This window comes from Argopecten irradians, chromosome 5 (genome assembly GCF_041381155.1).
Source record: "Argopecten irradians isolate NY chromosome 5, Ai_NY, whole genome shotgun sequence".
NCBI lineage: Eukaryota > Metazoa > Mollusca > Bivalvia > Pectinida > Pectinidae > Argopecten > Argopecten irradians.
The window spans coordinates 14168941-14195270 of NC_091138.1; the positions used below are offsets into that span (position 1 = coordinate 14168941).

Below are 26330 nucleotides of genomic sequence, written 5' to 3' on the forward strand. Positions count from 1 at the left end.
AGAATTGGTAAAGTTAGATCACGACGCCCCTCCAAGTAACCTCGAACGCTAGCTGAAGGACTAATGGCTTGTATGACACCACTGATAATTTCTCTCTCAGAATGACCCTTCTCCTCCGCCACCATAACCTGTCGCAGGAAACTCATATACCCAATGTTCCCTTCTGCATCACCAATCTGGCCGTGAATTTTGAAATCCTTCCGCCAGGATCTTGTTGTAGAAACCGAAACAACGCCTTGAGTTCCCGGAGTTTGTTCAAAGTCTATTTCCTGTTACAGGAGACATCCAAAAGTAAAGGTAAGAAGTGTGATACCTTTATCGTCTTCCTTTAGACTTTTCTCCATCCTTGCCTCCACAGCAGCAATGATAACATCAGTCGTCATCGTTCCTCCCTCCAAATCTAGGCATTCCTCTTTATCAAGTTCCACACTTGCCGCGAACCGTTCGACTGCCGCCAAGTCGACTTCGTAGAGCTTCCTTCTGATGGCCGTTAGGAGGTTTTGACGCCGTGCAACCACTGGTTCTGCCATGTTTCAATCTGTCTTCTTGTTCTTAATGCTGTCCTTTCACCATCACCTCTCTGCAATCCCGGACGAGCCCCCAAAATGTTACATGGGATCTGTGCATGCGGTGAATCTAAAAGATGAGGAGACGAGAATTAAGTTACATCAATCTTTAATGGCTGAATCCGGGCACTCTATTTCCCGCGCGACAGATCAGGTGAACTTGCTCCACTACCGTACTTACCAAATTACCGTGTTTACACGCCTGATACGAAAGAACTTACCTAAAGTACAGCAGTTTATAAAATTAAGGCCACCTAACCATTTTACTGAAATTTCTCCATCTTACACATACAGAAACTTCCTTTGAAGATAAAAGAGAGAGCGACGTCAAACTTTAAAGCAACACAGTCAACCATGCACAGTGTACCATATTATAAATACAATTCCTTTGATGTACGTCAAAAATTAAAATTATCTGTGTTTTCAGTTGCCTCCAGTTTTACTACTGTATGAGATATTTTATTAATCTATTGGTGAATTTCACGTCAGTGATAGTAATCTCTGGATTATCGGGGTTAATTTGTTCTTAGCTATGAGACCAAAGATAGATCATTTATTGATTATGATTGATTTATGCAAACATTTCTTTTACTTTTTTTAGACGGATCTTAATTAATGAAAATCTTTAAAGTCACAAGTAGATGCAGTCACAATCACCCGAATAGTAACAACTAAGCCAAATATAGACGTTTAAAGCAAAAGGGAAACGCATTTACTACAGTCGAAACAGAGGAGGACAAGGGCAGGAAGAACGCCACAGCGCCGAGGACCTCCTACACACTGAAGTACAATAGGCCGATATTGAGACAGAAGCAGGTCGTCAGATCTTATGACTTCAGACGTACAAGAAGGAATATAGAAACACCAGGAAGGATGTAGTACACTGGCCATCTTCCTTACAGGACAAGCGACGGGAAGCAGTTGACAATGACCTTGATCCTATCTTACATAGGACGTTAGTAGGTGACGTTCACAGGGAAGAAACATCACTGCTGTCAATATTGGTGTACGCGGTGGGTATAGAACGTTTCAGATCAAAGGAAAGAATACCAGACACACGCCAAAAGAAGATACTATACCGAATCGAAACTTCTAACGGAAGTCAGTACTATCATCAAACGATACAATACAGTTGTAAACCAATGAAAGAAGAATGGTCTAGGCAAGATAGAAGGAAGAACAACTTTTCAAGTGAATAAGGATTTGAAAACCAGGAAAGTGAGAACGTTTACCACAAACCTTTACAGACTGGCAAAATTAACATTTGGGTCAAAGTTATGGAGTTTTAGAGAATGGAAAAGTCATCTAACAGATGAACGGCAGTTGAGACAATCAGGGGCAAGCAAAATGATAAAAGCAGGGTAATAACTAGGAGTACCATGAACGGGAGTCCACGATTGTGTCAAAAAAGCCAGATCCGGATCAGCACTCGAACCCAATGGAATCCCATATAAGGTCTAGAAGAATTGTCTGAAGATCTGTGGAAGTTATTCAAGTCATATGAAGGAAGGGTTCTAATTTGCTGGCAAAAGTCTAAGTGCTACTCCGTACCAAAGAAGAACCCAGAGGACACTAAACAGTTTCAATAGCACCACTTCATTACTAAATATAGAAAGGAAGATATACCCCGTTCTAGCGAGGAGGTTGGCAACATACATAACAGAGAATAAGTATTCCGATACATCAGATTAGACAGGAGGAATTAATAGATTTTCAACATGCGTAGAACATACCAGAATCGTAACCCAACTTATCCGTAGGGTCAAGATCAACATCGAATATATGACAGTAGTACAACTGGATCTTGAAATGATAAAGAGCCATACCACTTAAGCTTACATAGGATACTCTGGCACATTACCATATTCCATAGCTCTTCAGAAGACTGATCTAGAGCTACTTTGCTTTAAAACCAAGACATTTACAGCATCTATACGTGAGTTGCAGAAGGCATCGTGATGGGTTGTACCATTTCAGTTACTAGTATGTTGTCCGTAATGGGTATGAATATAGTCATCCCGGCTGGAGAAAAGGAGGTTAAAATCCAAAAGACGTCATAAAACATCAGGCAACTACCATACAGAAGCTTTATGGATGTTTTGAACATCCCCACGGGCAACCATATTCAGTCACGAAGAAGGATACTGACAGCCCTAGAGGAAACAGCATGCCGTGCAAAAATGATCTTCAAACCTCGATAGTCCAGAATACATAAAGAAGAGTGACCAGACAATTCCAACTTAAGATTCATGGGACATATGCCATCAATAATAGGAAGTATCATCACATGCATGGGAAAGTGGTTTGACGAATCACTTTTGGACCAAACTAACATCATGAGATTACTAAGAAACATAAACAAAACATATCTGCCATAGAAAATTAAAACAAGGATGCTCCAACACGGCTCCTACAAAAGAAGGCTCCTCTAAACCTCACTACAGTAGGCTTTATACAGCAGGACAGCAAATTGGCAAAATTCCAACTTCCCTTCTCTTTACTACATGCAGAATGCAAGACGGGCAGGGCAAGGCAAGGCTCACAAGGACCTTAAACGAATCAAAGTTTAATAAGGTGCGGATTAGAGGCGCAGAAGTACATCTGTACGCATGTTAAGAAGTGGTAAGCATCTAAGGCAGTCAGCAAAGTAAAGAGTTGGTTGCGACACAAAGATGTCGTTGGGACAGCCACAGTAGGAAGGTGGAAACATCTAACGGCACTACCTGGAAGAAAGCTGATGTAGCAGAAAGGAAAAATATGGTACAGAAGAAAATACAATGTACCAAAATATAAAGAAGGCAAATCAAAGCAGGGACTGCACAAGGCGAGATACAGAACCGTGTATACTATCCTGGTCAGAAATCTGGAAGTACATACTTTAAATTTTAATTGCAGTTTTTCTTCGATTGTGTTTGATGTGCTATACCAACACCAGCAACTCTTCACAAATGGTTCCTTGTAGAAACACCCTCTTTTTGGACAGAGAGGAACTCTCCGTCAGTACACACTCACCTCTTGTCAGGTGACCTGAGCATACGGGGGATATACATGGCGCCACAACCAAGTCCTAATAGAGCTGGTAGATGTTTGAAAAAAGTACACGTATTATGTTTGTAAAGGAAGTTGAAACTCAGGAATGAGCTATAATATATTATGACAGAAGGCTTAGTCTGTAATGTATTGAGTAATGCGAGTTGTTTATAAAGCTCTTAAGAGTTATTGTAAGAGTTCATTACACTTATGGCTGTGAGCACTACTTTGTGTAGGTATGTTAATGAACTCTAAACATTATAGAAGTTAAATATGTTGTTTATCTTGATAAGAAAAGAGTGTTATTTACTGTAACTTATAGTCCTCTTACAGAAATAAAAAGATATTAAAGGAGAGGGGGTGTAAAACAAGGGTTTGTTGGTCAATAGCTTTAGATCTGGTCTTGTTGCATTTGTCCACGATAAACTGTATAGCGCTATAAATTTGTGGGATCAATGTTTCCTATAAGGGACATATTTTCGGAGACTAAATGTTGTGATTTTACCACTGGTCCCTATGATTCGTGAGTCCACACAATACTGCTGTTTTTAGGTATGTTAATGATTATCTTAATACTTTGCTGGTATTTAGAATTCTTGAATTTAATGCTCGCGAATAGAGTATAGAAAATAACCATCCTCGAAATTTAACCGTAATACAGCACCATAGGTTATAAAAATAAGCAAGGACTAATGTTTTGATTCTAATCAATTTTTATTTCATAGCTGGCAAACAATAAAAAAACCCACAAATATATACAGGACAAGATGGTACAAAGATTTTCAGTTCACAAGGAACTCTATGTAAATCTCATTGAGCAATAGCAATTCAATGAAATGACAATCAATGGTTGGTCCAATGTCAATACACAATGTCAAACTATCGGAACACGTCTCGTTATATGTCAAGCAGTAAGTTAATTACTGGTATGTCCATTGTCAAATAACATACAGTAATGATGTCTGAATGTCAAATTATCATGTACACAGTGATGTCAATTTACAATGTCTATTGTCAAAGGGACAATTCAGTGAGGCTAATTCTGTTACAAAATCATGAAGCAAAAATGACATAAATGCATTGTTCTACATTCCTTACGAAGCCTATAACAAGAAATATTGACAAATTTAAAGAAGTTGTTAACTATTTTGATTGATAAAATTGAATATCCAAATTGTTGATCAATACAATTAAGCAGATATAACATGTATGCTGTACCCATACTCAAGCCAAAGTCACGTACGTTAATCAAATGCAATACATAACCACTGAGGAGTTGGTCAAATTATTTTAGACAAGAACATTCACCTAATAACGTAATCACACTGCTGTTAGAGCAAAATCTTAACAACGCTGGCAAGGACCAGGGTTCGGAATACAAGACGTTCGACAACATTGTGTAATGGCGGAGCAAGTTTGAACATTTCACATACAATTCACTACTGTGTATAGTGGGCCTTTCTGGCATATCACTAAAACCAACTAAAATCTAATTTCCATTAGAACTGGTTTGTTTCTGATATATATGCAAATTTCAATGTACTCTTAGACTGAATTGTCCCTTTAAGAGATGTCCCAATATCAAACCATGATATAGAATATATGTGCACATGTCTCAATATCGGTTTAGTAAAAAAGTCAAATAAATTCATAATGTCGTAACACAAGCTTAACATATAGTTACAATGTCGTCAAGTCATGATCAATGATGTTTGTAATATTGAAAATTATATACATCAAAATTACATGTATTTTTCCTGGTTATTCAAAATTTATTCCCTAACTTGATTAAGTCCTATAAAAAACATTCCTAATAGACAAAATATGACATAACATAACCACTTTTTACTGTGAAATAATAATCTGCATAGCTAATTATTAAAAACTTATGAAAGTTATCGTAATGGCTACTTTAAAACATTTTACATCAGTAAACTAAATTTCCAAAATGAAGTTTGATAGTTTTAACAACACTGGGTAACACTTTTATATCTCAATCCTTTATGTGTTTTAATCGTTATTTTTGGAATATCCAAACACAAAGGACAATTTCTTCAGTTTACAATCATTGCAGAGTTTCTTATGTACAAAAGTCAACCAGCCTGTTGTAAATCTTCAAAACAATTTTTTCCAAGAGGAATTCACATTTGATACTTATGACTTTTTTCTCTACATATACAGTGTAACCTTTGGGAGTCTATGACATCAAGAATAAAATATGTCAAATGCGTATCACTCTCAGTAACCTATATAGGCAATGATAACACACTCTAACACTCTAATCTGGGTCCCGATGAAGAGCTTGAAGGTATGCTCGTAGTCTCAGGTCAAGATCATCTATTTTTCCCTCTAAATTTTTCTCCTTTGTTTTCTCTGTCCCCTTCTTTGTGGAATCTGAAAATAAAACCATATATTATAAATCGATGTCGGCTAGATAAAAGCGTTTTGAAGAATTGAACTAAAACATCTACAAAACTATAAACCAACTGTCTTTCATGGCTACTTGATTTTGCGATTTCCATTTTTAACAAGTTTGCACAGATCAACTTTTGCAAAAGAATAATTGCAACCAAGTTTCATTGAAATCCCTCCAGTAGATAAGGAGGAGTAGCCGTTTCATCATTTTGTAACAAGTGGTATAACTCTGAAAAACGTGGAATGGATGTCGGGCGAGCTAGTGTATAACTAAAATGGGGCGCAACATCATGAGCAGATGGGGGCCATACAAATGGTAACACAATATGCCCCCAAGGGAGTTGATAAAGGAGAACCATTTTCTCTATAGTTTAGTTTTCAATTCGTTGTCACAGTTACCATTTGAATATCCCAGGATGAAAGCCTTGATTTGGTTGAGTAAGAAGGAAGCCATGGCAGGGTCGTCTGGCAGGAACGATGGATCCTTACGCACCTCCGTAAACGCATCGTTGATGACAGACAGTAACATATTGATAAGGATGAAGACTATAAATAGCACAAAGAGGAACACAAACAGTGACCCCAGCAGACCATTAGTCAACATCATGTTATCAATCTCCATCTTCATCATCAGCATTGACATTAGCGTTTCAAGAGTTGTGATGAACGTGTAGTACCCTTGGTCGACCCTCCCAAACACGAGGTAGCCAAACTGGGCGAACGCCAGGAACGTCAGTACAAACACCACCATAAAGTTTGAGATGGGTCCTTTAGCTTTCTGTAGAGTTCCCGACAACTGGGTTATTTTAGGGTTGAAGCGTAGAATCAACAGTAACTTGAGCATGGAGCAGAAGAGCAGGAAGGCTAACATATAGCCAAACAAGGCGTCCCACAATACAATGTACTGCAGGTTCAAAAACGCATCTGTGAATAGATATAAGAAAGAATATAAGATAAGACAAATATTTAGATGGTACATATTACTGACAAAATAGGTACTTAACAACCAATTATATTTGTGTTTTGCCCCAGTAATATATTACAAGACCTTGACTCATTTTGCCAGAACTTTGATTAGTTTATATTGAATTTCCTCATGATTAAGTAGAAACCCCTAGTCTTTTTACAAGTAAAAAGAACCTGTTGTACTGTGTTTTTTCGGTAATAATTGCATAAAAATTAAAGTTAAGGCTTACAGAAAAACCAGAATGACTTAATTCATTCTAAAGCTCTAGTATTTGTGAATCTATAAAAACCAAACACAGAAATAAAAGCTAAATGCTAAGAATAATCTGATAAATCCTACAGTATGTATACTAAAAGTTTATTTAGTATATGTTAACATACCTTTGTTTCTATGGAAATCACTGGTGGCCAGTTCTACCATTATGAAATGCATTCCATAGAAAACACATGCTGTTATAGAAAATGCCATGTTCAGAAAGTCTATTACATTCCAAAACTGTTTGAAAAATTCACATTTCTCTTGTTTTATCTTTTTCACTAAGATAAATAGGTAATACAACGTGAAAGCCACAAACACAAAGTCCAGGATGAGCAGGAAAAGGGCTGAGGCTCCATTGTATCTATACAACGCCACTGGTGAGATCTGAGAGAAGGGGATGATGGATCCAGACGCAGGGAACTCGAGGACAAAACAAATCACACTGAAGAGGTTCACATTAGGATTGTATATATTGGCCTCCACTAGGACAGCCCGGGTGTTACGGTCAATCCAGCCTGAGTCGTGTAGGTAATTAAACATATCTGTAGCTGTCTGATTGGTGTTGCCGAGGGAGGCAACATAGCCACCACCACCGTAAGAGTCGTATTTTGCCACTACAGGGTAACCGTTGAGTTTTAGTGAGTCCTGATACTGCCATGACTCGCCTGAGTTGTTAGCAGATTGTGTTGTCCAGCCCACACCATAACTCTCACTATCGTAGGAGTCCAGTCCGTAGTCAGGGTAACAATCTTTGAAAAACTTCCTGAACCCTGAGGGAATTCTACAATCAGCTGAAAAAGGAAAAATATCAGTTAGCGCTAGTCAAGCAGCAGTGAAAGATCATACAAAAACAATGACAAAGGACCAATAACTACTCAACATTGACTAACATTTACTATGTTGCTATGATAAAGTATATAAAACATACTGTACCTGTTATCAGAATCATCAGTTTTTATTATACATTATTGTAAAAATCCTTGAATCCAAATTTCCTATTTGTTTTGAAAATGTCAATTTCTGGCCTTGAGCATACTGAAATGATACAGTATGGATGAATTTAAGATAGGAAGAGAATTTCTGCTTTAGTATCATCTTAAAACATGCCTTTCAGCGATGTAAGAAAAATCCTGTACCTTTTGTAACTCTGGCTTGTCTCAGTCTGGGTGTTCCTACTCTGTAGTGGATGTTGTCACTAAGGTAACCATGGTAGTCAGTCGAATCATTCCCAGAATACATGCCTTCTGAATACAGACCTGGGATCAGTACGTCATGTGCCCAGTTCCAGAAATACTCAGCAGAGGAAATCTAAATAAATATATTTAATTAATATTTCCTAAAATATAATTAATTGTGCATCAAAGCCAACATTAAGAACATAGATAAGTAATGTTGAGTTATAATGACAACAATAAGAAAACAAGTTTCAAGTTTTTGCTTGACTTTAACCTTGAATGGAAGTCAATATCAATATTTTTTTAAAACAAATTTTAAGTTCCAATTCACTCCACCTGGTTTTTGAGAAGTTGTCTGAATGATATTTGGCTCTGTGACCCGGGTAATATTGTTGTACTTTATTTCACTCCATATGCAAAGGATAAGTTTGGATCCATCAGTTATAAAGAAGAATCTGTTAAATCATTTATGAATATTTGACTTTTGTGATCTTGATGGCCGAACAGCATACACCTCACCATGGCACAAACAAACTAAAAACAAACAAAATAATAACAGGAAATCTTACATTGATATAGCTGGCGTGATATTTAGATGCTGGTTTGAGGAACGTGTTTTCGAGGTGAGAGTAGGTAGGATATGCGTTCTTGCTGCGGTTTTCGTAGGTCAGGATACAAACTATCACCAGGTACACTATGTAGGCACCCAACTCTCGTCCAATGTTGAACAGACGATTCATTCTCTTTCGATACTCTCTGGCATTCTCTAAATTAGTGAAGTCAGATGCTTTTTCCTTGTATGGCTTTCGATGAGCTTATAAGGAAAAATAAAAAAATAAAATACTTAGTATTCTTAGTTCAACAATGTTTTTTTGTTTTTTTTATCTTTTAAATTCAGTTGATGTGTTACTATTCCTTGCTTATGGCACACTAAGACAGGATGCCCACAAACCAATTCCTCTCTTTACTGTCAATGAATGTTAATGCTTTCCAAAAGTGCTTATAAAAATTCTACCTACAGCGATAAACTATTGTATAACTAGGTGATAGACACATACTTGGGTAGGGTATTGATTGTCGTTCAGTTGCCATAACTTCTGGTAAGACAATTTTGTTTACATAAGCCTCTTCGTCGTCATCATCCACACGCCTGAACACCAGGATAAGGACAAGCGCTACCGTGACCACCTGTTGATAGAGCCAAAGTTGATTTTTATACACAAATTGTGAAAAGTAGTACAGCATTATCTTGTAAAAGTTGATTTTAAGTACCAGGTTAGCACTTTGTAATCATGAAATCATTTTGAAGTTCATACCAACTATACTAAGAGTAAAACCTGTCCACCTTTGTATAAAGACCACCAGCTAAGTATTAGATATCAATCTTATGTGGTCCCAAAGTGATATTTACAATACAATTTGACCTGTATGTAACAACCACTTGGCTATTAAGACAATTTTTCGTCCCTTGGGTGATCATAATAAACAGTCATGGTTGTATTATAAAAAAAAATCATAATTTTCTATATCAATTTCTGACTTTTGAATAACATGCCACTATAACAATATATTTACATTCTGGGTGTTTTGTCACTATATGAATCAACCAACTGACGAAAACAAACATTTGCCTATGAAAACACTATGAATGCACTATGAATACAACGATTCTCGTGCATCGATCAGCTGATTTCAAAAGATGCGCCTGTTTCATATTAATAAAAAATAGTCCCCACAATATTTTAATGTATAATATCTAATGTGTTCTTTCTTGATATAGAATCAACTAAAATTTACTGCAATAAGTCAATCTCATCTTATTTCAACTTTATTTCTTGTTTATCGTTTGTTATTTGCAAAAAAGGTCAACCAGAAGGCGGAAGCTTGAAAATGCGACGTCGTGGAATGACTTTGTCATCCAACTGTTCCATTAATCTTGTTTCTGGTCGTACATGGGTGTCATAATTTTGAATGTTATATACAAACCTTTCAATTATTTTTATTTTCATAAATTATTATAATGTAAATATATGGATTGAATGTATTTATCTAATTTTCATAGTGGCTATGAATAGCAGAAGCTATCTACATATCTTCAGAGGAGTGCTAACACGCTCCACAGGATAAGTAGATAGCTTTTGCTATTCTTAGCCGCTATGAAAATTAGAAAAATACATGCAATCCCAATATATATACATGGAGAGTTATATAGCTCTCACCTTGAGAGGTTGTATGAGGATGACTGACTCTATGAAGGACAAGAAGAAAGCTGTTAGCCAGCGGGATGACTTGTCTGTACCCCACTCTATACTGTAGAGGATTACAAAGAAACCTGAGGCCAGGACAGACAGTATCACTAGAGCCCAGGCAACATACAGACACCAAAACGGCCACGGTTTCTGTTTCTTTTTCTTTCCTGCATCAGATTCTTTCAGCATCTGCTGATTTTTCCGACTATTGATCAGACGACTTGTTCTATTTTCAAAATCTGCCCAGGACCTATACATGCTGAATGGCTGGACGAGTGCAGTGTCTATAGCACTCGGGGACACACAGCCCGCACGTTCATCACAGCACTCATCTGAACAGTATTGCTCCAGGCCTTTCTTTGGCAGCATTTTATCAAGTCTGCTTGGCTTCTCTTCTTCAGGTTCTGCTTCTACTTTGACCAAGTCCTTAGATGCTCGCCTCTCTGCTTTTTTGAAGAATGTGATTATGATGATGCTAACCGGAACAACAATAAGGCTGCCAGCTATACTTGTAATAAGTTCCTGTCCTGAGAAGGTGAATGGACCGAGATGAACATTTTGTTGCTGTTGATTATCCATGGTGCCGTACCACATGGCGTTGGTAACCATGGTGAGGAAGAGAAGAGACAGACAACAGGACAGTCGCTGTACACGTGTAAACACACTCTGAGTTGGCCGAGACAGAACAGATATCCACAAATGACCATCGGTCAGATCCTGTCGTGTCCTGGTGTAAAACAAGTGGTCGAAATTTTTCAGTTCGTCTTGTGTTGCTACAGGTAGTAAGCGTTCCACCTCCTGGTCTCCTTTATCGACAGCCATCCATTGGTTACACAGGAACATGTACCTGTAATGGAAAAAAGTCAAAACCTAGTTTCTCCATCAACTCTTCATATGCTTTTAGATTTCACGGAAAGTGCTGTCAAAATGAGAAAAAAAAGAACAAGTAACAACAAAAATTGCTGGAAATAGATAATGCTCACATGTAAAAACATGTGTGCTATGTTTCAACAAAATCCAACAACAATCTTTAGAGAATATGACACCCAGAAAAAACCTTTCAACTGCCCATTTAATGTAGGATTCAAATTAGAAAATTCAGTGGTGAATGGCTAGTGGTAATATGGCAAATCAATGTAACTACTTGGCCACCGAGGCCAGATATAAAAACATGTTTATAGTAAAATATTCCTCTCGCCCCTATATAATAGGATTCACCCTGTCTTTAGTAACACCACATTAAATACTTTTACTGAGTTTACCCGGTCTTTAATAACTCCTGATAATTAAAGGAAAACAATACATTAGGCAATTCTCTGTAAATAAGTTTGTAAGATTTTATGATAGATCTGTGTCCATTAATCAGATTTAATCTTACAAACAATTGATAGTTCTGAAATAGTGTATACCACAGATAAATATTGCCATTATCTTGTTCTCAAGAAAACCTTGACCTACTTTTGGTTGTTCTGAAGGTCTTTGATGAGCACCATGTTAAGGTACCAATCAGCATCTGTGCCTTTACCAGTGTTATCATGCCAGATTCGCAGGAAGTTCAGGTTTCCAAGGTTAAATGGCACACTTAGCAGGTAGTTATTGACACTTCCTCTGGTCAGTGGCTGAGGAATGGAATTTTTTTCTTATAAAAATTCATAAAAAATTTATCACAGAAATACAATATTCCAATGAAATATATTGATGAATTTCAGGGGGTGGGGATTTTGTGGAATCATAAGAATCACTGTAACATTTACATTCATTCAATATATGCAGCTTTTCTCTTAGCAGTATTTGCTACATTTAGTTATCATACTGTACTAATTTAACTGTGACCTTCACCTTTTTCAACTGAAACTGAGGAGGTACAATTACAGAGTCTGAAGTATCATGGAAACAATGATGCTTTTAAGATAAAATATGACTTTTGATATATTCTGTGACCATGACCTTTGCAAAATACAGTACTTGACAATAGAGTATTCCAAATGTGACCTTTACATAATTTGAATTTCTGAGGCGATTCCAGTACCTATATATGTAGACCACAATTCACATGATCTGGCTATATTACCCGTGACTTGCTGTCCTCCACGGCTCTGACTTCAGTATCTCCATCCTCACCACCAAGGACAAAGAAGACCTTAGAGGTCGTACCGGAGTTCTGTCTCAGACCTGTGTATACAGTCATCTGATAATGGTATCTGTCTGTGGACAGGTTGTCACACAGAGGGTATATTGCCCACTGTAACAGAAAAAGATAACTGGTTGGAAATCCAAAACTTGACTTGATTAAACTTCAAGACAGTCACATAACCAACGTTTTCCATATTTTTTCGTTTAAGTTTAATGTTATTTCGACCATGACTGATGGTCAGAAGCACTAATTTGAAGAAATTTTATGACATCAACAAAAAAAATACAGCTATATAAATATCATGTCCTTTGGTTTTAAGCTATAGAGAAGTTTTGTAAATAAGTCAATCATTCCTCCTACTGACCCGACATCATACCACTTATTTATTGAGAAGATGTCAATCGGATATGAAAACACATTTGTCCCTTGTTCCTCATAACTTTGCAGTTTAAAAACAATTTATTAAACAACTTCATTCATCCTAATACTAAGTTAGCAAATCTAAATATTTGTGGTTAATTGGTAAATGATAATAAGTTAACATTCAAGCTGTTTATGAAGATGATACACCAAACAGATTGGTTGCAGAAGGTCACATGAGACTTTTCTTCATAACAGTCATTTTTCTATTTTATCAATGACATAATCATGGTCACAAAAAGACAGTTTTACAAAATTTGTGATATTGGTCTAGTCCACACTATAATATACCTGTGCCACGTCTCTTTGGTCAGCCCGTCGTACCCAGAAGAGGACGAGGAAATACAGCACTATCAGACCACCCACAGTGGCTATAACAGCCACATTATCAGCGGAGAACTTAGACCACACCGTTTTGAAGTCTATAGTGTTAGGCGGAACAAACACATTTGTGCCAAATGAAGTAAGATGTGAAGTATGGCAGGATGTTTCAGTGTAAGTAGTTACATTCCCCAGCTGTAAACAAACAATAAATGGACATTCACATTAATGGTCCTGATACTTACTAACACGTTTGTTTGAATGTAACATACAAATGTTCCTATATGAAATCAGGACGGCACACTACAACAGTATCGACGTGAATAGCACTAAATCTATTTCATTTAATAGCATGATATACAAACACGTTATCTAAGGTATCAAAACAATTGTGACTTTAGTTTAAAAGTACTAAATTCAAATATTGATTATTTTTTAGAAAAGTATTAAATTTTCTCTGAACAACCACTATGTGTGTGGATATCTACATACCGTAAGTCCTTTCCTTGACCACTGTTTGCCTCCATCATCCCAGAACAGACAGTCCAACACATACAGAGCTATCTGTATCGCGGTATTCTTGTCTTGGTTTTCTGTTTAACACAAATATATGTTAATACTGTGTAGTTGCTTTTATTAACGGCGGATTCAATTTTTTGTTAAATTTACAGTCAACTGAATTTCCACAATCTTAAATACCTGCAAATAAAATGGAATGAAAAAGAATGACTTATTCATGTTTGAAAATTGACTACTTTGCAAAAATTTCATGACCACCAATAACATTTCAGTCCATGGAAACAGTTACTGAATCATGTGATGTGTCAAATTATAATTATATTATAAGAAAATTGATTCAAAAGTTAATGAGATATAGCATGCACATTTACACATGGTTCCCAACATTGCTGTGAATTTGATAGTGTTCTAGTAGTTTAGGAGGAGTTGTCTGGACAGACAGAAGCATGGGCAGACATGTTGATTCCAGTTTTGCTCCAGGGAATATCAATATGGACATGTGTGATGCCACTGAATAGTAAAAAAGTACTGTAGTTTTGCATTTTTATTTCTAAGGATGTTTTTGAGGAGATTTCATTTCACAATCTAGGGTTCAAGAGTTCTCCTTTACCTGTATTTTAGTTAGTTTTGTGGCATTTATTTTCACAATTTCTTTTCACCCTCAAATTCTGTGAAATTAATAAGTAAGTTTACTGTCACCATGGCCACCAATGTCGGTGTGGTACGTACCTGAATGATGTCACCATGGCCACCAATAACTGTGTGGTACGTACCTGAATGATGTCACCATGGCCACCAATAACTGTGTGGTACGTACCTGAATGATGTCACCATGGCCACCAATAACTGTGTGGTACGTACCTGTACGATGTCACCATGGCCACCAATGTCGGTGTGGTACCAATGTCTGTGTGGTACGTACCTGTATGATGTCACCATGGCCACCAATAACTGTGTGGTACGTACCTGAATGATGTCACCATGGCCACCAATAACTGTGTGGTACGTACCTGTACGATGTCACCATGGCCACCAATAACTGTGTGGTACGTACCTGTATGATGTCACCATGGCCACCAATAACTGTGTGGTACGTACCTGAATGATGTCACCATGGCCACCAATAACTGTGTGGTACGTACCTGTACGATGTCACCATGGCCACCAATGTCGGTGTGGTACGTACCTGAATGATGTCACCATGGCCACCAATAACTGTGTGGTACGTACCTGTACGATGTCACCATGGCCACCAATATATGTGTGGTACGTACCTGTACGTAGTCCTAGATACAGCATGTTAGGTGGGTCAGACACTAGTGACGACGCAATAGTTGGATGGGAAAGCTGTATGATTGTTTGCCACAAGGTTCCATTTCCACTCACATCTTGTAGATCCTGGGATGTTATAACTCCATTTAAATCAAACTCTGTCTGTAATGGAGGTGTCCCGACCTTCACATAATACCTCAAGGTCACATTCTCGTCCCGAGACCGAAGAACAAACAGAGGTGTGACGTCTGTTTCATTAACTGTAAGTTGTATGTAGAAGAGGTTAGTGTCAGAGCTAGCAGACAGGTTGGCTGAAGTAAATGTTAGTTCCTGTAGTACATGAGGTTGGGACCTCACTCTGATGGCAGACACCAAATCAGTTACGTGGAGAATCTGGCCATCTACATGGAGAGTTAAGCCTGCAGTCTGGGCCTTTATCTTTTCAGATGAGGCATCAGTTGTATACAGGTTGTCTGCAACCATCATCTGTGTACATAAATAAAGTGATCCATTCTTATCCGATAACCTCACTTCCTTTTATAACAAATCAATATTCACTAACATAAACTGAACTATCTATTATCCATTAACTAAGTTAAACTGAACAATTTATTATCCATTAACTAACTTAAACTGAACTATCTATTATCCTTTTACTAATCATTCAAATCTGTCATTCAATCAGACATGATAAATGGACTTCAGTTCCCCCACCGTATGTGCCAAAATGTTGTATTTCCCTCACCAAAATTGACCTATATACAACACATGATTCTCAAGGTCCAAATAGTAATGGAGAGAGCATTTTCTTAAAATTTGAGGTCAAAGAAAAAGTCACATTGATCTAATTGATATCAACTCTCAAGTGACTCATATTTCAGTCAGAAGTTCCAATCTAATTGTATGGAAGATGATGGACAGGCACAAAGCAAACCTACCTATAGCACTCATATCCCCCACCCCCACAACTTGATACCATAGTTCCCACAGTACAACAAAAACTGAAGATCATCAGAGACCACATATTACCAACCGACCAGCTTTTGTCTCACAAATAACTTACCTCCACATCTATATAGTTGTTCTCTAGAATATTGATGATCCCCGAGAGATCAGGCACATCAAACACAGGTTCACCTTGGAGGGTCAGTGTAGAACTCAGCACCTCTAGTGCCTCCTGACGTTTGACGCACAGCGTGGTTTTATACTGAGGTATGTTAACGATCCTCTCTTCCTCCCCGGGTACGGTATCCTCCAGTAACATGGACGATATGTTGTGAGTGATCTGTATAAACTCTACAACAAACTCGCCCTACAGAAAACAGAGGAGAGCAAGTGGTATCAAAAATGCAATTTGAGGGCGAGAGAAGATAACTTCGTTAAATCTAAACATTTAACAGGATGAGAAAAAGCCAACTCTATTAAATCTGACCACTTAACAGGATGTGAAAAAGCCAACTCCATTCAATCTAAATTGTTACAATTAGTAGAACCTTAATCATGCTCCAAACATCTAGGAAGGTATATGCTTGACCCATAAACCCATATATATTAAAAACATTGTTTACAACAAGAACATGTGGATCGATGATGATAAGAATATCCAGGTTTTGTGTCATACTTACTTGTTTTAACTTAGCATCACATCCAGATAAACAATCAGTAGAATATTTTGTATTCTGTGCATAGGTAACTACACCACTCAGCAGGTCTAAAAGGCAAACAACTCAATGTCAAAAGGTCAAATAATGGAATAGTTTAGTACCAATTACTGCTTTATTTACACTTCAAGTTCCACCAGAAACATTATACAGTAAAATAGTTAGATTTCATGGGTGGTTTATTTTCGTTTAATTTGCATTTTCATAGAAATCCATTAATTGTAAGCACCAGCAAAATATTCAGAAACTCATTAAAGTGCTTAAGGACAAAATTATTGTATAAATTCAAGAATTATAGGTATTGGTGAACTGTGAAAGTCATTTTCCACAAGTATGTCCCATTCAGGAAATTGTAAAAATAGTGACCTCATAAAAATACAGCTAAACAGTAAACAACCCAATGTATGAAAAGCCACTTTAATGAATATTTGAGCATTGAATCCTGATCCATTCAAGCTTGATTACCTGTTGCTAGCTTTTGTTTTTCATCTGATGACATGGAAGATTTGAAACGTTGCTGCAATGAACCGGCCATATTCTGGTAGAGTTCTCCTATTTTCATCTACAACAATAAAATTAATTCAACAGTTTTGTAATGGGTTGCTTTGAGAGACTCAAATTGTGAGCCTAGTAAAGGATTTGACTATTGTATTGTCCTTTTTTCATGTTAGTAGTAATCTTTGAAAAATATGAAAAACTGAACGCTAAAGGTATTGTTCTGAATTTTTCTTTCTTTTTTTTACCGATGGGTTATTGAAAAGTTATGAATGTTTATTTCTGTGAATGATATCTACACCATTACATTCGATTTCTATTCAGTTTTTAAATTCCAGAAATGTTGATTTTTGTGACCTTGTTTTAAAATGAAAATTGCGAAAAATAGTCGCAAAGGAGTTGGTTTACAGTGATACAGCTGATGCCAACTTTACCTTGTTATCAGGCTGTAGGTTATCCATCGTACTGTCCATAGTGATCATGTTATTTAAGGTATCTATTGTATTCGCAGCCAGAACCTCATCTTGTATAAGGTGGACGTTATCAGCAAGTTTATCAATGGTGGCTGTCATCACCTAAATAAGGAATAAAGTCACTATATCAAAATAAGTTTTATTATCTACTCATTTCTCTAGATAATTATTGATTATACATGAAAATGCTTTATTTAGTTCGTAATGATACGTTATGGTACAATTGTCTTTTGAATACAAAATTCTTACCTGTACATCATATCCTTGGTTTTCACCCTGTAACAGAGAGAAAAACATGGATGTTAAATTTTAGTTTTTTCATCATAGTCATGTGCGATGAAAATAACTATTTCCCTATGAAATATTGTATTGTAAGTACTTCACATTTCATCTTATGTGTTGTACAGCAAGGTAAAAAGTTTATATAAATTAATTCTATAAATCATTACTTTACATTTCATCTTATGACCTGTTCAAGGATACTTACCTTACACCTGATGTCCTGTTTGAGTTTATAATTACTTACATTACGCCTGATGTCCTGTTTGAGTTTACTTACTTTACGCCTGATGTCCTGTTTGAGTTTACTTACATTACGCCTGATGTCCTGTTTGAGTTTACTTACATTACGCCTGATGTCCTGTTTGAGTTAATAATTACTTACATTACGCCTGATGTCCTGTTTGAGTGAATAATTACTTACATTACGCCCGATGTCCTGTTTGAGTTAATAATTACTTACATTACGCCCGATGTCCTGTTTGAGTTAATAATTACTAACATTACGCCCGATGTCCTGTTTGAGTTTACTTAGATTACGCCTGATGTCCTGTTTGAGTTTACTTACATTATGCCTGATGTCCTGTTTGAGTTTACTTACATTACGACTGATGTCCTGTTTGAGTTAATAATTACTTACATTACGCCCGATGTCCTGTTTGAGTTAATAATTACTTACATTACGCCCAATGTCCTGTTTGAGTTTACTTAGATTACGCCTGATGTCCTGTTTGAGTTTACTTACATTATGCCTGATGTCCTGTTTGAGTTTACTTACATTACGCCCGATGTCCTGTTTGAGTTTACTTACATTATGCCTGATGTCCTGTTTGAGTTTACTTACATTATGCCTGATGTCCTGTTTGAGTTTACTTACATTATGCCTGATGTCCTGTTTGAGTTTACTTACATTACGCCTGATGTCCTGTTTGAGTTTACTTACTTTACGCCTGATGTCCTGTTTGAGTTTACTTACATTATGCCTGATGTCCTGTTTGAGTTTACTTACATTACGACTGATGTCCTGTTTGAGTTTACTTACATTACGACTGATGTCCTGTTTGAGTTTACTTACATTATGCCTGATGTCCTGTTTGAGTTTACTTACATTACGACTGATGTTCTGTTTGAGTTTACTTACATTATGCCTGATGTCCTGTTTGAGTTTACTTACATTATGCCTGATGTCCTGTTTGAGTTTACTTACATTACGCCTGATGTCCTGTTTGAGTTTACTTACATTATGCCTGATGTCCTGTTTGAGTTTACTTACATTATGCCTGATGTCCTGTTTGAGTTTACTTACATTACGACTGATGTCCTGTTTGAGTGAATAATTACTTACATTACGCCCGATGTCCTGTTTGAGTTAATAATTACTAACATTACGCCTGATGTCCTGTTTGATTACTTTTACTTACTTACACCTGATGTCCTGTTTGAGTTTACTTACATTATGCCTGATGTCCTGTTTGAGTTTACTTACATTATGCCTGATGTCCTGTTTGAGTTTACTTACATTATGCCTGATGTCCTGTTTGAGTTTACTTACATTACGACTGATGTCCTGTTTGAGTTTACTTACATTACGACTGATGTCCTGTTTGAGTTTACTTACATTACGACTGATGTCCTGTTTGAGTTTACTTACATTATGCCTGATGTCCTGTTTGAGTTTACTTACATTATGCCTGATGTCCTGTTTGAGTTTACTTACATTATGCCTGATGTCCTGTTTGAGTTTACTTACATTATGCCTGATGTCCTGTTTGAGTTTACTTACATTACGACTGATGTCCTGTTTGAGTTTACTTACATTACGACTGAGTTTGTCCTGATGTCCTGTTTGAGTTTACTTACATTACGACTTCACGCTGATGTCCTGTTTGAGTTTACTTACATTATGCCTGATGTCCTGTTTGAGTTTACTTACATTACGACTGATGTCCTGTTTGAGTTTACTTACATTATGCCTGATGTCCTGTTTGAGTTTACTTACATTACGACTGATGTTCTGTTTGAGTTTACTTACATTATGCCTGATGTCCTGTTTGAGTTTACTTACATTATGCCTGATGTCCTGTTTGAGTTTACTTACATTATGCCTGATGTCCTGTTTGAGTTTACTTACATTACGCCTGATGTCCTGTTTGAGTTTACTTACATTATGCCTGATGTCCTGTTTGAGTTTACTTACATTATGCCTGATGTCCTGTTTGAGTTTACTTACATTACGACTGATGTCCTGTTTGAGTGAATAATTACTAACATTACGCCCGATGTCCTGTTTGAGTTTACTTACATTATGCCTGATGTCCTGTTTGAGTTTACTTACATTACGCCTGATGTCCTGTTTGAGTTTACTTACATTACGCCTGATGTCCTGTTTGAGTTTACTTACATTACGACTGATGTCCTGTTTGAGTTTATTTACATTATGCCTGATGTCCTGTTTGAGTTTACTTACATTACGACTGATGTCCTGTTTGAGTTTACTTACATCACGACTGATGTCCTGTTTGAGTTTACTTACATTATGCCTGATGTCCTGTTTGAGTTTACTTACATTACGACTGATGTCCTGTTTGAGTTTACTTACATTACGACTGATGTCCTGTTTGAGTTTACTTACATTACGACTGATGTCCTGTTTGAGTTTACTTACATTATGCCTGATGTCCTGTTTGAGTTTACTTACATTACGACTGATGTCCTGTTTCAGTCTGTTTGTAATACCATTAGCCAGCATTAGGATTCCCATCATGTCCTTCTCTGCCTCATACAACTCCATCTCTGTACAGTTTGTGGTCTCCAGAGAGGTATAAACAGGGGGCATAACCTGATGTACACAAAATAGAAACAAGATGATAAATACTCTGGGTAGGTAAAAGTCATAGAACCAAAAAAAAATTAATTTAAAATCAACAACAATTAAACAAAATTGTATGTCTTGCCTGTTCTGCTTTTAAATAACCTTGGTATATGACACAACACACTACTGAAAGTGCTCTTTTATGCATTTTGTCAGAAACTTAAAACATGCATTGGGGTGGGTATAATTATGATAATGTAATAAAGTTTCTTAAAGATATGTAAATAGAGCGCAGGAGTTTTTATCACTGCCTCCGTTATGAATCAAACTCAGGACCTCTGGATTACTAGTCGTATGTCCAACCATTCGAGCTAAAGAGAATTTCTCCCTAGCTGAGAGATATATTGTGGTATATAGTACTGACCAGGGTTACAGCACAGGTGTTCGTTTCTAATATAAGTATAAGTATAATACTGGGTCAAGGTCTATAACTCGGCCGTCCATATGACACTAGCCAATTTCAGAAAAAGTATGATTATTAACCAATCGTTTAGAATATGACAATAGGAATACTCTCAATCGACAGCCAGATAATTTATCTTTAATTTGGTATATGATTAAATATAAATCATGCCATAAAAATGTCACTAGGTATCCAGAAACATCGGAAAACAGCCAGATTTCAACTGGTCGGACACTGTGGTGTGATCCGATAAACATGCCTGGGCTCTAATGGGTAGCTCAAAAACCACTGCATGTCAACATTTCAGCTTCATAGAAATTAAAGTTTGGTAAAAAAAACTTACCGGTATGTCAGTGTTTATCTATATACCATCCATTTGCTCAATACAGCCTTTTTAAATTTCCGATTGTATAAATGTGTGTCTCTAGTCGTCATGTTGATATGTGTGTAGTACATTTGTTTTCTCGGCGTTGATTGGTCAATTAAGTTTCGAGAGCCAATCAACGCCGACAAAACAAATCTACTGCACACATAATTACATGGCGGCTAGAGATATAAATTTTTCAATCGGAAATTTCAAAGGGCTACGTTAGGCAAATGGATGGTATATTATCCATAGATTTACTAACCGGTAAGTTTGTTTTCTACCAAACTTTCATTCTTATGACGATGAAGTGTTGACATGCAGTGGTTTTTGAGTTACCCATTAGAGCCCTGGCATGTTTATCGGATCACACCACAGTGTCCGACCAGTTGAAATTTGGCTGTTTCCCGATGTTTCTGGATACCTAGTGACATTTATACGGCATGATTTATATTGTATCATATACCAAATTAAAGATAAATTATCTGGCTGTCGATTGAGAGTATTCCTATTATCATATCTTATACGGTTGGTTAATAATCATACTTTTTCTGAAATTAGGTAGTGTTATATGGCCGGCCGAGTTATAGACCTTGACCCAGTATTATATTTATACTTATAATAGAAACGAACACCTGTGGTTACAGATACATTCATACCTACTACAACAACACCACCAGGAATTCTCACCTTGACAGAGTTTGTAATTGTGGTAACACTTCCATAAAAATCTTTGATAGTAACTACAAGCTCCACCTGGTTGTCAAGGTTGGGATCACCTTCGCCGAGCATCATTTCTGGGGCTGTAGCCCATGATCCGAGTACTCGGAAAAATGGCGTCCTCTTGTATTCAGTGCTGGTGTTGACCATGAGATAGAAGGTGAACTCATAGTTACGGGTATACTGTCTGTCTATGGTATAATCTCTTACTGCATTGTCACCCTCATCAAGCCAATCAGTACAGGACACAATGAACTTGCTTTTAAATGCCAAACCTGCAAACGTAAATCAAATTGAACATCAAAATTCAAGCCTTGTATAAATGTTGACATCGATTTTGCCTATTTATTTAACCCTTTTTTCTTCAAATTTTCAATATACATTGCTTAACTGTCTATTACTTAATTGACAATAATTTTTGTGTTTCTCAATAGTGATAGATAAACTGGTCTTTGCTGTTGTGGATCAGATGTCATATAGAGACTGAACAGTGTTTTGATTGCGTTAAAGGTGGTATGAACGCAATGGGATACAGACATATTCAATGTAGCGCGTTAGCGCTACATGTAGAATATGTCTGTATCCCATTGCGTTCATACCACCTTTAACGCAATCAAAACACTGTTCAATCTATATATTTACATAAATAAATCTACCTTTACGTACAATTTAAAACGGTGATGGTTGCTAAGTTGGGTAACTACGGTAGTCAGGATGACCGAAGATATAGTTCCGATTGTGAATGTTATAGCTTTAGTTTGGTTTGAAATACAACAATGACACTTTTCAATTATTTCCAACATAATTTTTTTTTTCAATTTGATAATATATATTAATAATGTCCATTTCGAATAAAAATTGAGATAACCAAGGCGGAACGACTACCGGTATGTATCGTTGTCAGGGTAGTGATGCGGTCCGAAGTGAAGCGAGCCGCCATATTTGATTTTCAACCGAGGAAAGTGAGTGTGATAAAGCCTATTGATGGTATGACCGTTGAGCTGCTGAATGTTTGTCATGTATGTATCGGCCTAAGAATGCGATATACACTAAATTCTTCGCAGTCATGACTTTTATTTTATTGTACGGAGGATAGACAAGTGTTTGCGTGTGTGTAGGCCTATTTTGAATACGAAGACGGGGCCATTTAAACTGATGATACTGTTTCGGATAGGCTACCTGTAATGTTTTTTTTCTGGAAACCTGTATATGATCTGTTAACCTATTGTTCGCGTAGACGCTCCCAGAATTATTCACCGACAATCAGATGTTCTGTATATTTAGGTGAGATGAGTGACCGTACACACATGTACATCTGACGTAACTATGGGATTCCTCGAACATTCCTGAGGAAAGCCCCCCGGTTGTAGCCCCGACCAGCGATTCATTTTGTAGTTTATTACCGTTACAATGCTTGAACACATGTTTTGTTTTGATGTCAAATACATATTTAATTGGATCTAATAAAAACTCTTTATTGTTATTTTAAAATCCGTCAACTTATGACGCAAAATCTTATCGAAGCGTGAACTAGAAGTAGTCCGAACCTGCACTGCGTTTGTATTCATACGTCATTGCGTTTATGCTAATTTGAACGCAACTCCCCTCCCGTTGATTATATAGGAGCATATGTAAATATTTAAGCATTGAACGTCTTTAAGTTGGCATTCATAACCAATATGAATGCAAACTGGACAGAGGCAAATTCCATGAAGCGCGCTAGCGCTTCATGTTGAATTTGCCTCTGTCCAGTTTGCATTCATATTGGTTATGAATGCCAACTTAAAGACGTTCAATGCTTATATTTACATTTGGTTACAATTTTATGATGAAATCCCAAGGAATTTTGCATATATCATGAATTAATCATTCGTTATCGTCATGGATGGAACAGCCATTTTGAACAGCCGTCTTCCGTGATCGCTGGCACGACAATTGTGACGTCACAATGATAATGACGTCATAATAAGCGCTTGAAGTTCATTGTCTATATGACTGCCAACTGCGCTTGGTAAGGTTACATAGTGGGACTGCAGTGAAAATGTAAATATATTACAGTGATCCCTTATGTTGTTTGTGTAAGAGCCACCATGCAGGTAATACGAAAATCCCTCATTCAGTCATTGTCTGTACAACAATATAACACTAACAATATTTGATTTATTAATAACACAATGTTCATTTATTATAAAGTATATTACAGTCAAACCTGCCTATAAAGACCATCCAAAGGAAATAGGCCTTTATAGCCAAGTTGTCTCTATATACAGGATAAACTGTATTGAAATACATTTGAGACACCAGGAAGCATGATGAAGATAGATATTAGTACCAAAATGTCATTAACAAGTACATGCATCAATATTCATACCTAGATTGATGTTGGTCAGACATTGCCCATTGTATGGTGACCAGGTTACCCTAAATGTCCGGCTGCAGTAGTCGTCCCCAGATTCCAGTCGTACTTCATACATTTCTCCAGGTTCTAACAATCCTGGCTTTATAGCTAGATTAGCACTGTTGATACCTGATGAAACGTAACCATAGTTACAGAACAAAGCACAACATACCTAATGCACACTTACCAAATATCTTTAGGATTGTATATCTCTAATGTAAATCATGTAAAAAGATTTTGATAACCTTTTCCCTACACATCATTTGTCCATAAGATTTGTGCCGTTTACCAATTAGTCGGAAATACTGTAAGCCATATTTCTTTCAAGGCTACTAAACTGTGTGATTTCCATTTCAAAATATTTTTGATGATACAGTTTTGCAGATTCAAATTTTGAATGAAGACATCTTCAAATTCAATTGTGAAAGAATTGTCTAAGATATTAATTTGCGGAGAAAAACTTTCGCAAATTTATCTTGATCGCGAAATTCACGAAAATGAATCGCACATGAAAGTAGATAAAGATTATCTATTATCACATCACTTATAAGTTACTTAAAGTTATATCTAATATAAGCCATGGCTTTAAGGAATGAAGCACTTAGTCAATTTTTAAGTGACAAAAGAACATTAACAGTGACAATACCTGTATATGTCCAGGTATCCAGATTTTGTATAAGGGTCTTTTGTATACCAGCAACCTTATAGAGTTTCCATAAATACGTCAGCTGTAATCGATTGTACTCAGTACAGGTAAGACATTCGCCCTTCACACGTACAGGTAAGTCAGCACTAATGATGCTGTAACAATTCTCAACACACCTGTAATTAAAGTCACATAAGTCAGCTCTAATGATGCTGTAACAATTCTCTACACACCTGTAATTAAAGTCAGGTAAGTCAGCGCTAATGATGCTGTAACAATTCTCTACACACCTGTAATAAAAGTCAGGTAAGTCAGTGCTAATGATGCTGTAACAATTCTCTACACACCTGTAATAAAAGTCAGGTAAGTCAGCACTAATGATGCTGTAACAATTCTCTACACACCTGTAATTAAAGTCAGGTAAGTCAGCATTAATGATGCTGTAACAATTCTCTACACACCTGTAATTAAAAGTCAGGTAATTAAGTCAGCGCTAATGATGCTGTAACAATTCTCTACACACCTGTAATTAAAGTCAGGTAAATCAGCGCTAATGATACTGTAACAATTATCTAACACCTGTAATAAAAGTCACATAAGTCAGCTCTAATGATGCTGTAACAATTCCCTACACACCTGTAATTAAAGTCAGGTAAGTCAGAGCTGATGATGCTGTAACAATTTTCTACACAC

General features: G+C 36.8%; 1 protein-coding gene across 1 annotated transcript in view; it reads right to left on the bottom strand.

Annotated features, from left to right (window-relative positions):
• Positions 1–4275: 4275 nt before the first annotated feature.
• The window catches only part of LOC138322943 (uncharacterized), a 78910-nt gene continuing 56855 nt past the window's right edge, over positions 4276–26330 (bottom strand). Inside the window, exons 29-49 of the mRNA XM_069267202.1 lie at positions 25638–25813; positions 24965–25120; positions 22564–22868; positions 20933–21073; positions 18205–18231; positions 17917–18057; positions 17453–17549; positions 16952–17037; positions 16390–16638; positions 15329–15812; positions 14028–14128; positions 13506–13730; positions 12732–12902; positions 12119–12279; positions 10631–11507; positions 9470–9599; positions 8981–9225; positions 8373–8544; positions 7359–8027; positions 6411–6935; positions 4276–5990 (exon numbers count right to left, since the gene is read on the bottom strand). Of these exons, the coding sequence (XP_069123303.1) occupies positions 5875–5990; positions 6411–6935; positions 7359–8027; positions 8373–8544; positions 8981–9225; positions 9470–9599; positions 10631–11507; positions 12119–12279; positions 12732–12902; positions 13506–13730; positions 14028–14128; positions 15329–15812; positions 16390–16638; positions 16952–17037; positions 17453–17549; positions 17917–18057; positions 18205–18231; positions 20933–21073; positions 22564–22868; positions 24965–25120; positions 25638–25813 (5254 nt within the window). The 3' untranslated portion in view covers positions 4276–5874. The remainder of the gene's footprint in view (positions 5991–6410; positions 6936–7358; positions 8028–8372; positions 8545–8980; positions 9226–9469; positions 9600–10630; positions 11508–12118; positions 12280–12731; positions 12903–13505; positions 13731–14027; positions 14129–15328; positions 15813–16389; positions 16639–16951; positions 17038–17452; positions 17550–17916; positions 18058–18204; positions 18232–20932; positions 21074–22563; positions 22869–24964; positions 25121–25637; positions 25814–26330) is intronic.